We start from the raw sequence: 15,077 nt of genomic DNA, 5'->3' as shown, positions 1-15,077 counted from the left end.
CATCACACTACGTCTCGACGCAGAAAGGCGTGAAAACATATGTAACATATTCTACAATGCCTCCAGGCTTGAGAAAAAAAAAACAAGTAAAAAGCTTTTTTGGTACTTTTTTAAATCGAATAATGAAAATTCTAGCCTATCACCGAAATATAGATGATATAATTTAAAAGAGTTAAGTGGTCACTTCAAAAAAGTGGGGGGGCAACTGCCCCCTCTTGCCCCCCCTAATCGCCGCCCATGGAAACATGAAATTTTAATGCATTTTAAAGCTCTCAGAGAAATGATCCAAATGACCCGTTCCAGGTCCCTAGATCACACCTAGTGGTGGGCAGTGGGAATATTCCCGGGTTTTTCCCTGGCCTATAAATTTCCGGGAAGGAATTTATTTCCATTTCTTTACTTTATCTTCCAAATTATAAGAACTATATTACTAATTACTTTATTTTAATATATTATGACTTACTTCAAGGTTTTAAAGAATTTGGAGGTTAAAAATTTAAGTTTCTTTGACAGTACTTTATATAACTAATAACATGATTTTTTAAGTTCCATTTCCATTTGCACTAAAAAGTAGAGGAATTGTTTAGTATTGGGGAGCCAAAACTAGCAAAAGGTACGATGATTTACAGAAGAAATGAGTTGATAGTGGTGTTCAAGTAGTCAAGAAAGTATCGAACACATTTTTTTTTTTTAAGGGCAATAGGGGATTTGTACAAACCATAAAGGTAAGTCGAAGTGATTTATGTGAGAAAAGAAAGGGAATTGTTGGTAACGAAGATAGAAAACAACGTGCCCTGTGGGACTTTAACCCGCATTCACCGGCTGACGCTCGCGTGGCAATGATGCCTAAATTTAAAGTTGGTAACGTAATTTAACCAATGAAACCATAAAACAACCGCATCGGAATAGAATATTGCAAAAAGTAGGTGCAAAATCTGACCCGCCAAAGCTAAACAATCGCCAAAAGTAGCAAAGTACTAATTTACAAATGATGGAAAGAAACCATTTTGTAAAGTAATGTAGAATTATGTAGAAATAGAAATGAAGTACTATTAATAAACGCTGAACCACAGTTAGTAATAGACATCTGTCTGTCTCCTCTCTGTGTCTCGAATTTCTGAAGAGGTACTCGAGCTTCTTTTACATGTGAATTAACGCATGGAATTTCGAGAAATGGGCAGGAAGAAAACTCGTGTGTGGCAATGTTACATGCAAAATTATAAAGACAGGAAAGTATCTTGCAAATATTGTGAACATACATATTTATGCGCAAATGTTGATAAAATGGTGGGACATGTGTGTTCTGGCAGTTACCCAACCTAATTTGTTAATAACATTTAAAAATTTAATATGTTTATAATATTAGTATATGAAGTTTAGAAAATCCACTAACATGTAAATTTCAACAGTTTAGCGGTTAAAAAGTGTGGACTTACTGGGCCTTATGCAGAGTCGTTTTGACGTATGGTTAGAGTCATGCTAAAGAGTTCGACTAACGTCTGTTTCCTGTAGTAATCTGGCCTTTAGTATGACGCTAATCATACGTCAAAACGAATCTGCATAAAGCCAACTATTTTTGAAACGTATTTACTTTCATAGAACATATTGTAAATAAATATCCATATTGCGTGCTCTCTAAATATAATAAAATATTAATAAAACAACATAACATCGTTTAGAATATACGTATATTCTAAAGACTCCCCTGGGGACAACAGTAATAATATAAAAACGAATTGTGATATAAAACGAATTTAACTTTGAAATCATGATATAGTAATAGAATGCAATTTTCTTTGTGATTTACATAAATTCCCGGAAATTCCCATTTTGGGGAATCTTCCCGAAAAATATCTTCCCAGGAATTTACCCGCCACTAGTCACATCTGAGCTGAGTTTTGGGGGTGCAAAGTCCCCATAAGAATAACATGGGGGCATTTTAAAATAATCGAAAACGACTGATATTAGAGCTGAATTCATAGTTTTTAGGGTCGCTGAGATGAATAGTGACAGTTTTAATAAAATTCAAGTTCATATTCCACTTATCAGCCAGAGGGCGATTGAAACCGACAGATATGAATGTTGATTTTAATGTTTTGGAGGTTACTGAGTTTAATAACAGTATCAGTTTTCATGATGTTCAAGTTCACCCTCATTCCTTGGAGTTGGGGTGGGAGAAGATGGCTTTTTTAAAAAATAATCAGATAAACTAGCTAATTAGTAACTACTGTAGTTAGAGAAAATTAGACACATTAACATCCCGCGTTTGTACGGGACTCTGCGTGTTGCTAGTTTTAAATATTACTTTATTGTGAATATTTAAAAAACAAATCAAAATCCCCCCCCCCTAAATTCTGCCGAGCACAGAATAGCACTTAACTAAATATGGGCCTGTCCCAAACTAAAACGCTAATTTAGTGTTCCATAAACGTTGAGAAATCAGGAACATGGACCAACAAATGGAATGAAAAAGCGGGACGAAAAATTGGAAATTAAAGTTATTTAGAACTGGTCTGAAATAAAAAAAATTAGATCTGGCAACCCTGACGCGGTTTTGTGAATTATAATGGAGATTGTAAGAAATCTTAAGCGCTGCGATAAACAAAAAATTCCTGTAATTTTAGGTATACTTCAGATTCTGAACAATAATAGAAGACAGATTCATATCTTAAGAGCAAGACTTAAAATTCTGAAGGCTCTTTTGAAACTTAGGAAAGTAGACGTAAGTAGTAGGTTGTAATGAAATAGCCTATTGACTACAATATTAGTAGCCCCTTTAATTTTAAGGCTACCGGGTGAAACTTTGACAATGATTAAAAATGTAAGGTCACAACAGTATTGTATTCTGCTGTAAGTGTTAATGACTTCGGATGATATTTAGTATTTCCCCCAAATCCTCGACGCCTCCGGAGCCGGTACTATGACTTAGTGTGCCATTGTAACCTATCAAAGTTAACAACCCGCCCTAACCTAACGGACAGAACCGTAAGCAGTATCAAGTGAGCTAGACTCATAACAAGTGATTTGGAGGATAAACTAAATAAGGTAATAGTATACAAGAGGACCTCATTATGTCCAGTGCACGTGCATACTTCCTACTGTTGCACTACGTATGAAAATGATTTTATTACATGTAGAAGTGGTAATAGAACACGCAAGAGACCCAGATCATGTTGTATTCACACTCCAATATGAAGTGTGAATACAACATGATCTGGGTCTCTTCCGTGTTCTATTACTACTTCTACATGTAATAAAATCATTTTCATACGTAGTGCAACAGTAAGAAGCATCCACGTGCACGTGACATGCGATATGTGTTTCAAATGCCCCACATATACTCATACAAAATGTACAAGGGCACATTATTATTCTTCGCATACCATATAAAAAAAAAACACATTCTTAGAAGAACATCTGTAAGTACAAGGGCCATTTTAAGAATGCAATAAAAATTAGGGAGGGAGTACCAAGCGAAAAAGCGCACATATAGCCCGAAGTACAAGGGCTATATTATTGTTAATCACGAAATATAAAGGTGTGGAAAAGTTAATGCCTACAATGACCTACTGAGCAACATAGAAGTGCTTACCGCCAACGTGCTGAAATTTTAATACATTAAACTATCAATCAACAGAAAAAATCACTTATTATCTGCAATACAAGATTTTAAAGCACAAATATAAAAAAAAGATTAAGATCGCACATTTACTTCACGATCCACGCACTTTACTTACTTACACGTACAAATATCACCATTTTCATCTTCTTCCTACCGTACTACCACCTGCAGAACACAAAGCACAAGCTCCGTCAATATACGCAGAACCAAAACAAAAAAAAAAAAAAAAATGGCACCCCCATGTAGGCGGAACCTCTGTGTAGAACTGCAGGACGTTATACGGCCCGCAAGAAAATCCCGAAAATGCAAATTACCAATAAGCGAAAGTAAAAAAAAAAAAAAAAAAAAAAAAAACCGCGAGCTCAGAAAAACCTCTACGGAATGAGCCCAAACCTTCACGAAACATCCCTTGAAAACAACCCTTCAAAAATCGGTAATCAATCACGGTAGACCTGCTACTACTGCATACAACTCTCAAACAGTTGAAGAGAGTTCACCGAGCATCAAAATAAACAAGTTGTACGATCCCAAAAGTGAAATACATACGTTGTTCTTTATATTCGTACCACCACAAAAGTGAACGACACTCGCTTTTTTACCCCATTTTTAAGTTCCTAGATGTTCAGTGAATAATCTGTAAAAGACTGCACTTCGTGCGTCCTCGGGAAGTAACGAGGCACTGTCGTATACTATATCCCTAAATAATACCCAATAACTCCATATATAGGCCTATCATCTACACTTGGGCCACAGTGGGTCAGTGGCAGAGCATTCACTTCTCATGCATGGGACCCTTGGTTCGATCCCAGCTCGCGCCAAGTGAGCTTTATGGTAGACAATCAGTGCGCAGGTTTTCTCGAGGTTTTCCCACTCTTCATTCCACCATTTCGGAAAAGTTCTAGAACACAGGTCCCCCCACATAGGATAGTAGCTAGGTTTCTTTTCTGTACCAAATTTTCTATTTAATTCACATAGTATTGCCGACGAGCGTTAGTGAGTGAAGGCGGATTAGAGCCCCGCAGGTCACGTTGTTTTCCGTCTTTATTACAGCTAAATGGTAAGTGGGACCTGTGTTCTACAGCCTTTAGCGTAGCTAGCATAACCGTCATTCCGGTATAGCCGGCATAAACGTTTCATTTATATACTTAAGTATCCTAACTGTCCTACACACCTGCTTCTCCTCACTTGTGCTTCCATACTTTCAAAAGAAACTTTCTCGTGCAAACATATCTACCTCCAAAACGACAATAATAGAATTAATTGTGCAGTTTAAGGAGAAGCCATCATAATAAAAATAAGAGAAAAAAACTTGCTTCTAATTCTTTCAAGATCAGGACTGTTACTACCCTGACGCATGCCCAAATAATTGCGTGCAGATTGATAATACAAGTGGAACTCGATGTGGCCTAGATATAATTACTTGCTGTTCTAGTATATGCGATTAATTCATCACAAAATTCACTGGTGCCTTTTGTTTGGTAGGGTACGAATTGCATTTATGGGTCAGAATTACTTTACGAGCACTTCCCCGTGCTTGTGTAAATATGCATCCCAACCTGCCATAGAAATGGCTTTACCAGGTAGCTATTAAAAGCGAGAATCCTGTCTAATCGAGTCAGGGTGAGAGTGCGTCCGTACGGAGCTGGAACATGATTGCGCATAATCGAGGATAGCGCTATAAATTCTTGATATTGCTCTCACCAGGCCCGTAGCCAGCTCGAAAATTTAGGGGGGGGGGTGCCGATCCAAAAATAGTAGTTCATTCCATATTATAGTTCATTTGCAAACGTACCGTAAAACTTTTAGAGGGGGCCCGGCCTCCGCTAGACCCCCCCCCTGGATACGGGCCTGGCTCTCACTTATTTTAACCATACTGTAGCCCTTTGCAATGATATGAGACTATTAATATTACACTTGTGAACAAAAAATACAGGAGATGCACAGGGTTCCGATTCGATACCAGCTCGCGCCAACTGGGTTTTATGATGGGCTACGACCGTATGCGTGTGTTATCTCGGGATTCTTCTGTTTCCTTCCACCGTTATTCTAACATTTCATTCATTTCTCATCATCACTGCCTCCATTAGCCGTCATGGTATCACGTGGGAGGTAAAACTCAAAGATTTCATTTTCATATAATACTGGTATCCTACATTGTGCAGGTGTGTTCCGAGAGTGGGAATTAATACGTAGACAGTCCTCGTTCATATTATAACAGGGTTGGCAGACACCATGATTTTTATTGAGAAAACATTTTTTTTTTTTTTTTTTTACTTTTTTTTAAATAATTTGCTGTGTGTATTTATATCACATATGGACATAAATAAGTTTGTTTCCCTTGGTGTTATTATGCAGCATCCGGGTTATGCTGGAAGGGGTCACATAAGCTTGAAGCGGAATCCAAACCACTTCTCGGCTTACATCGGAGCGAAATTGTCCTCCATTTGAACTCGAAACCGGGACTAATTGGCATCATGCGATACGTCTGCCGACTCACTCACGAAGGAGTCCTGATAAAAATACGTTGTACTGATCTTTACATACTTGTTAATGTAATTGTCAAGAGTCATTTCAGAAGAACAAAATGATAAACAATTACACAAGGGAAACCATTATACAAAATTGCACGTGGACAATTTCAAAGTACTACGGAGTACAGAAGAACCAATTTAGTTCAAGTCAGTTCACTACGACTTTTATTAGTCCAAGAAATACGACGACTTAATTTGCATATCAGTAAGAAAAGTTAATAAAGATACGAATTATTTGAGTCCACTTTGGCTTTGACTCATTTATACAAAAAAATAGATACAAAAGATACTACTGATTTCAATAAATGCCTCTTGAGGGGTTTGTATGACCCCCCCCCCTCCCTCCAAAAAAGGTACGGCATTTCGATGTATTTTATCAATAGTAAATATTACTAAAACAAAACAATATATAGAATTTTCCTTTGATTGCAATTGCATAACAATAATAACAAAATATTAAAAAATCACAAAAGACAAAAAGCATACACACACATAAACATATATATATATATATATATATGCATGTATATGTATAAAAGTTGCTTTTGTAGTATAATCTCTGAGTAATGATTGGGGAATTTAGGTCTGAATATAAAACGAATAATATACGGGAGTGAAACGTGATAACCCACAAATGTATGTGTTCATCAAGATTTTACGAACATTTTTCGTTTTTTGGTTTAAATGAGCCAACCCTGTATTATACACACATTCATTTTAACTTCTAGACGGAGTGTTCTAACCAGTATGTAAAGCATTACGATACTTCTTCAAAATTGTATTTGTAGTCATTATTTTCCTGTCCCATAAACTTCATATACACATTTAGTGGGACAGATGTCTGAGTGTAAAGTCGGAAATTACGTTAGTAAGCTTTTTTTTTTTTTTTTTTTTTATTGTGCTGTTCTGTTTTACGGAATCCTACATGTATTCATGATTTTTGTACTTGTTTCACGAGGAAATCGACATCTAGTGGTTTATAACTTGTTTCTTATGGAAACAATTCCATTCCTAGGTGTAGATTAACTTTAGAAGGGCTTAAATGTTATGGGTATAAATACGCGTCTGGATATATGCCATATAAACGATAGTGCAAAAAACACAAACCAACCTGTGCTGTGATCTAAAGACCTAGAAGTGTAGCCTATCTAATCGAATCAGAACAGGGAGGGGCTGGTGGGCCACGCCGAAGCACGTAGGTGAGGATAGCGGAAACACGTGTGTTTCTCATGTTACCAGTACTAGTTGTCATACCCATCGGACAGTTGTGTCTTTCGGATCATAACACACCTCACTGCACTCACATACATATTGGCTTCCTTATGAACTATTACTTTATTTGAAAGATACACTTTGGATTACGTTTTTTATTATTATTACACGTGTTAGAGATAAGATCCCCATATATTTTGATTCCTTATATATGGGGAAATAACATGAGACAATTCTTCTGTAAGTTTGCAAATGTATGATTCCATAAAATAGAATCCTATACTTTTTATCTTGAAAAACAAACATCAGCTTCAAAGGCATTTTCATTGTGCACCTATATTGTACATTTGTGAAGAGCAGGAGTAAAACATACTATCGATAGTAGTAGTATGTTGATTACAGATTTACAATAGGGTCCAGATATTTGTAAAATTCACAGGAAAAATATGTACCGTAATATAAGATAAAGCACTGTGCCAATAATGCAAATATGTGAGGATTAAAGGGGAGGCTTAAGGTTCCGCTGATGGCAGCCAGATGAACTTGTTTTCAATGTTATATTCCTTATTTATTGTGGTTATGCAAATATTTGCATTTTCCGCCTTCACTTGTCATTGTTATTCTCAGATATTTGGTATTTTCACATTTTCTTCCTTTTTCACTAAATATGTACAGAAATAGTATACGTTTTTCCGTTATGATTTCCCCGTACGTTTTCAGTTTTCTTGCTCTTTCAGTTGTTTTCAATCAGCAATACAAATAAATTCGACATGCGTATAACTTCTATCCACTTCTTTTCTTCTACTTTTATGGTCCATAGCAAGAGATTTGGGGAAGGGAACAGCCTAATAAAGTATTATGTTTAAAAGTTCTAGAGAGAGGGGTTTAGGGGCGAAGTCTCAAAAAAAAAAAAAAAAAAAAAAAAAAAAAAAAAAAAAAACCTGCATCGAAAACATTTTACTACTAACACCCCACAGGTGGGGGATTAGGGACGGAGCCCTCCGCCTCAACAGCAAAACATTCCTTAAGTAGATACATCTTTCATAAGTATGATTTATATGGACGTAGTTTTTGTATCTATCGTTTACGTTCCCTTGTCTTTTGTAATTGTAGCTTAAGCTAGATTTCGCTCTGCATCGCTTGCAGTACACGACAGACATTCCTCAGGCGTCTAGTCAAGAAATATTGGGATGTCCCATGAAAGACCATAGTCCGCTTATATCCAGGAAATGTGATTTCCTTTGGGATTCCTGAGGCACATTTCTTCGTGTTTTTGGGATAGTCAAAAGGATGATATTTGGATATCCAAATGCAGCAGACTCCCGACTATCCGGCCGAATATGGCGGAATGGCAGGCTAGATAGATTAGAGTTCTATGATAACTTACTTCTTGCTCCACCCATATAATTAAAAACACTCATTGAATAGTAAAAACGATTTTGTTTTTTCGAGGGTAATGATAGGGCTTGATCAGCTCTATCCTATGACACCACATTCGATTTCTTGAACCGACCGTTTAGAGGCCAAATGGGAAAAAATTCTCGCTCTACACACAATGAACAATACACTTGATTTGGTGAGTTAGAAGTAACGAGTGAGTTGAAAGAATAAAATATGAACAGTCATTTTAAAAGTGATTTTGTTCTGTAGAAAATGAACGAATAGCTGTTTTTTTTATAAAAAAGTTAAGTGAGAACTTCATGATCATGAAGTAAAAATTTTAAGATCTTCTGAAGGGATAGGGCGAAGAAATTTGTAAGGACGACCACAGATAACCACTTAACTCATTCGGGTTCAGGCACACTATCCTTAGAGAGGCTCGCGCTTACTATTATTATTAGGCTCATACTGGTTCAGACTCACATTATTTCGAGATGTTATTAAGTAGAATTGTTTTGGCTGTATATTATACTAATTAACCTCATTGGTTAATCAAAATTTCTTAATGATGGTCGTAGTCGTTCATACTCGCGCTCATTTCTTGAGGTTGAGGTTGATTTAGCCCAAGATTCGAACTCGTGAGTTTAGCATATCTGAGAACTAAATACGTGAAATTCGTACGGGGATGAAGGGAAGCCGTAGGTAACAATAGCTTCGAGCAATCAAATCTTCATCTTGTTAAACAAAACTCAATATTTGTACCCAGGTATTTTCATTCTGCATGAATTTTTTAAAGAGAGAATTATGGTTATTAATTTGTGAAAGATAGGATGTGATATCGAGGTAAAAAAATGTCCTTAATTTGCAAATTCCATAGAAAAAACTATTCGACAAAACAAAGAAAAAAAGAAAGTTGAGTATGAACTTCGTTTAGAACAGAATAATGACTTCCGGGGGAAAAAACTGCAAATGCATTAGTATATATATATATAAAAGAAAAAATATCATAATGAAGTTCGAGGTTATCCTGGGGTATTTAAATTTGAAAGAATTTAAATTTGTCTGTGCCTCATTAATATGTAATACTTTAGAAAAAGGTTGTTAAGAAGAGAATTTGGATTTTCAGATACGGTATTGTGAAAATCTCTCAACTGACTGTTCTAGAGAACGTTACAAATAATCTGTAGAGATTTTTATTTATTTATTTATTTTCAAACATTTTGAAATACGTCTTAATTTAGTCCTAGAGAATGTTACAAATGTCTGACTTAAATGTATAGACCGTTCCCCACAACACTGTCTCACCTCCAAGAAAATTGGACTACAGGACAATGTCACCAGCCTGGCTAGATCGGTTTCACCATTAAGTATTTTGAATTTCAAGCTGTTCTTCACTGTTTAGTAAACCTTTGTTTCCAAGGCCCAATAAAATGTGTTAGAAATCTCAACAAGGAAACGTTAGTCATTTAGGCATCATTTTTTGCGCACCAGTACGAGATAGTATGTAGATTTACTTTATTTTTATTGTTTTGTTCAGCAAAATACAGTTAAACACTTCTGCTTTAAGCAGCCTGTAATAACCTACACTAGGGCACGGTGAACAAGTGGTAGAACGCTCACTTCTGGTACGAGAGGTTCCTTGTTTGATGCCATGTGAATCCATGGTGAACAACTTGGTGTTCTTACATTTTCAGGAGGTTCTCTCGTCTCTTCTCACGTTCTCGTTCCACCAATTCTATTTTTATAAATCACAGTTCTCTTTTATCCTAAAGAGCATGACCACAGCAAGTGTTAAATTAAAACTAGAACTATAATCTAAAAATTATTGTAATTTGTAATTATCAGGTCTTGTAGATCTTAGTATTTGTAAAAAGTAACCTGTAAAATGATACTAAATTCCAGTAAATTGACTTCAAAATTCACAAAGAATGATCAAAAAATTCGCTTTTTTTTTCCAACCTGTATTTCGTATAACATTGACTGTTTTCTGAAAAAAATAACCTATAAGTACTATTTCTCACTCATTTTCAGTATATTTTCTTCAATTAGCTGCAGGGTGGATTGATTTAAATCACTTGATTTTTTAAATAAAAATCGTTGATTCAAATCAAATTCCGAAATGAATTAATTTAAAGTGAAAGAAAGTAAAATCCAGCCTCTGTTGTTGTTTAGTCCTAACTTGTTTATTTAAATTGTTTAGTTTTTTTTAAAGGTGTTTGTTTAATGTAACTTGCTAGCTGTAGAAGAAGAAGAAGAAGAAGAAAGGTGTAGGTGCTTGTTGAAACTGTGTATAGCAGCAGTGTGTGAGTGAGCGCGGAGCCTATAGCTGCATCATCGTTGTGTTCAATGTGCATTTTATTTTAACTCGGGAATTGTAAGATATATTAACAATATTATTAAACCAAACTATTAAAGAACGAACCAGCGTTTGTGTGATACAGTCCATCATAAAGATTTGGTCCTCCTACCCAGATGTTAATACGTGTTTATGTGTTTTATGTGACCTACGTGCTAAGACTCGTGTGTTAACAAGAAAGAAAAAACTGTGTGGGCGACAATGGAAGCTTACAATTCCCGAAAGCGTGTTTTAAAAGGCAGGGTCACTCGTGCTGAAAACTGCATAAACAATATCACAGAACAGGAAGATATTAGTGTAATTCAGGTGTACAAAAACAAAGTGAGTGAACTGTCACGTGAAACAAATGAGCTTTTGTTGCTAGCCAGTAACTTGTGTGCCGAAGAAGAAATTTATTTGGTGCAAGAAGAAGAGCTTGCTGCTATTGAAGATAGACTTACAAAGCTTAACGTGAAATTAGTGGATGTGCAGGGTAAAATATCTCACGCTTCTTCTAGTGATGTGAATAATCAAAAAAACACAACAGAAATTCGACTTCCAAAATTGCAGTTGCCATGTTTTAGCGGGAACTTAAATGATTGGCTTTCGTTTCGTGATTTGTTTATCGCAGCAGTGCATAATAATGAAAAATTGACGGGTGCACAAAAACTTCAGTACTTAAAAACTAGTCTGCAAGGTGAAGCAGCAACACTTGTTCAATCTATACAAATAACTGACGATAACTATAAAGAAGCTTGGGACCTGTTAAATTTAAGGTATCAAAATAAACGAGAATTAGTCACGTCTATCTTGCGGCGCACAGTGGGAGATTTCATCAATCTAAGGGAACTTTATTCAATTTTGCGACCATGCAATATAGCAAAGAACACCTGCAATGTAGATAGCTAAATATGCCGTTTATATGAAATTGACATGAATTCGGGCGATGGTCGCGTGCAACGGTCGCAAATATAGCTTGATAAGAGGCAACGAAGTGTACGCGCGTAGAGCCTGCGACAGGTACGCTTTATACTAGCAGTTCATTTGACTTGTGTCCTGCTGTGCTTACACAAAGTGATCAGTGCAGTGCTGTAATAGTATTGAGGGTGTCCGAAGGGAAGATCGAGCACTTGAACTTTGCCTTGCATTATAGGGTTCCTGGGGGATAGCGTGGAAGAAAAGTGTGTCTGAACGTATGGAAAAAATGTTATGTGGGAATTAGAAACAAAGTTTTAAGTAGGTGTTCTGTGGTGTTCAGCCTACGGATTAAGTTCACCTGAAAGCTTGTTGAGATTAGAAGTGAAAACAATCGAGAAACCTTGCGCAAAAACGTGAAGACGTGGTGTAAAGATGTCTCCCGTGTTTACATGGCATCCTATATTAGATGTGTGGGAACAACATGTGTCAACAAAGCGGTTGGAAGTTTTAACAAATTGCATAATAGAAGAAACCTTGATAGTGGAACTTACCACTAGTTCGCCAGGAAGAATAAGAAAATGTATTAATGATAGACGTACTGGTTAAACGGGACAAAGCCAATCGACATTAGGAGAGGTTGATATAAGACAATGCAACGTCGTTGGAAAATGAAGTAGACTTGAACATAGTGACTGTTCTGCCAACGGATACTTCTGTTGAAAATAAACGCGGTAGACCGAAACTGTACCTCAAAAGTGCAGAGTAGAAAAGTTAAAGAACATAGAATCAATTTGTTGTTCTTGCCCACACGGGGTACGAAAATCAAGAAATCTCCAAGCGCTGCACTTCCAGTTCCAGCGAAATTATCAGAAGATGAAGCTTTGGCGTTACTAGTTGATGCGAATCTTTCGAAAAACCAGTAATATTTCGCGCGTGATGAGGCAAAATAAGCAGGCTGTAAAATGTATCCATCCTATGATAAGGTTATAGATAATAAGCAACATTGTTATCCAGATGAAATAAAAATCATAGAAACATCCGTTGACATACCGGTACAATCCCTTTCTTGATAATACCATAGGAAGACTCAGTAAAACAAAATAAGATGAGTTTCGAAATTTGTCCGATGTTCGCAACATTAACATTGTTATTAAGGGGGACTGTGATGGTGCGCTATAAAGTATGTATCGCCAAACTTTTTAGATGAGCATTCAACTGACGAGAGTTTGTTTGGTATATCTATTGTCCCTGTTCAACTGTATAGTGTCACTAACAATCGTAACTGTGTCATTTGGCAAAATCCCGCTCCATTCTCTACTAGATACTGTCATCCCACAAGTTTTGCGTTTGCAAAAGAAACATTTGAGGTTTTACAAAACGAAGTCTAGAAAGTAGAAGACCAAATCGAGAAACTTACTGTAGGAGACAAGGAGTTTATCTTTCGCCCTAAGATTATTTTTTGTATGATTGATGGAAAACTGTGTAATTCTGTATCCTCATGTGCGTCTACCCAAACGTGTTATTTATGTGAAGCGAAACCGAAAGAAATGAATAATCTTAGTATTCCTTCTCATAAAACTGCAGATCTGAATTTTTTGACTTGTAGACTCTCTCCGGCTTATTCTTGGATACATCTTATGGAATGCATTCTCCATATTGCCTACCGCCTAGACATTAAAGGATGGCATGTACGAGGCAAAGAAAGTCGGATGAAAATGGAATAAAAAAAGAAACGTGTCCAAGCAAAATTTCGTAGTGACCTAGGACTATTGGTAGATATCCCGAAACAACAAGCAGGAAATACCAATGATGGCAATATAGCCCGAAAGTTTTTTCGGAATGCTGAAAAATCGTCCGAAATAACTGGGGTAAATGTCGACTTAATTAAGCGATTTCCCATTATTTTCGAATGCTGAAATTGTGGTTTTCCGACTGATACATACATATTTAATGAGTGCACTCTTTGCATTTTGGAACTGTATTTATAAAAGTATTCTTGGTATCATATGTCCGTAAGCGCACTCAAAGTCCGATTTCACGGGAGAGTATTCTACCTATAGGCTAGCTTCCCGAAGAAGCACAGGAGGCTCGAAACAAGGACAATAAGAAATATAGGGAACTCTTTATAAGAAAATTATCTAGAGTGAATACAAACACGGATTTAATTCATAGATTGCTCATCACTTGATCCATATATTGCTAGTAAACGTGCTCCTGCCAAAACTAAACGTTCAGACATAATGTCCGAGGTACTACGATTGTTAAAAGAGCCTTATGTGAATGATTCCTCTGATCATTCCGAACAGAGCAGTGACTAAGACTAATGAACTTATTTTTGCCGTCAGTTTTGCGTACACGCCGACTCTTGTTTATTGTCCTGACTACCTAGTGTAATGCACTGTCATGTTTACCTTTCTCACACATGTGTTACTTCTTTGGTAAATAATACACAAACAACATTCTTTATCAAAGAAATCGCATATTTCAATCGAATAAAACGTCAAAACCTGCACCATTCAAATGTGCATCATACATTGAATAAAGTTCCCCTAGATCGATGAAATCTCCCACTGTGCGGCGGTTTGTAAGTCAAGGTCAAGTGCAGCAAGAATCAGGTGGCACGTTACGTCGGTTGTTGGATACAAGTGTTGAGTGTGTGCGATCGTTATCAGTGTTGGACATAAAAGTAAACGAATGGAATCCTTTGCTTATATTTCATATAACAGAGAAGCTAGACAGTGAAACAAAAAGACAGTGGGAACTTTCATTGTCAGACAGTGAACTACCAACATTCGACCAATTGGTGAAATTCATAGATCATGGGTGTCGTGCATTGGCAAGTAGCACTTCAAATACAAAATCAACCCCACCTAGTGAGTCAAACAAGAGTAATAAAAAATCAACAATAGCGCATCATGCTCAATTTTCGTGTTGCCAGTGCAAAAGCAAAAATCATCCTTTGCATAAATGTGATGACTTTCTTTCGCTGTCAGTTGACGAACGGCATTCTTTAGTGAAAAACAAAGCATTATGCTTTAATTGTTTACAATCTAATCATAAACTGTGCAGTTGCAAATCA

General features: G+C 36.5%; 1 protein-coding gene across 1 annotated transcript in view; it reads left to right on the top strand.

Annotated features, from left to right (window-relative positions):
* The first annotated feature begins 2,536 nt into the window (after positions 1–2,536).
* LOC145664657 (uncharacterized) overlaps positions 2,537–15,077 on the top strand; it is a 29,130-nt gene continuing 16,589 nt past the window's right edge. The window contains exon 1 of the mRNA XM_081731497.1: positions 2,537–2,722. Within this exon, the coding sequence (XP_081587623.1) occupies positions 2,567–2,722 (156 nt within the window). The 5' untranslated portion in view covers positions 2,537–2,566. The remainder of the gene's footprint in view (positions 2,723–15,077) is intronic.

This window comes from Thermobia domestica, chromosome 11 (genome assembly GCF_964235325.1).
Source record: "Thermobia domestica chromosome 11, izTheDome1.hap1.1, whole genome shotgun sequence".
Lineage (NCBI taxonomy): Eukaryota > Metazoa > Arthropoda > Insecta > Zygentoma > Lepismatidae > Thermobia > Thermobia domestica.
Note: the sequence above shows the minus strand (reverse complement) of the source record. Positions and strands in the feature narration are given on the sequence as shown.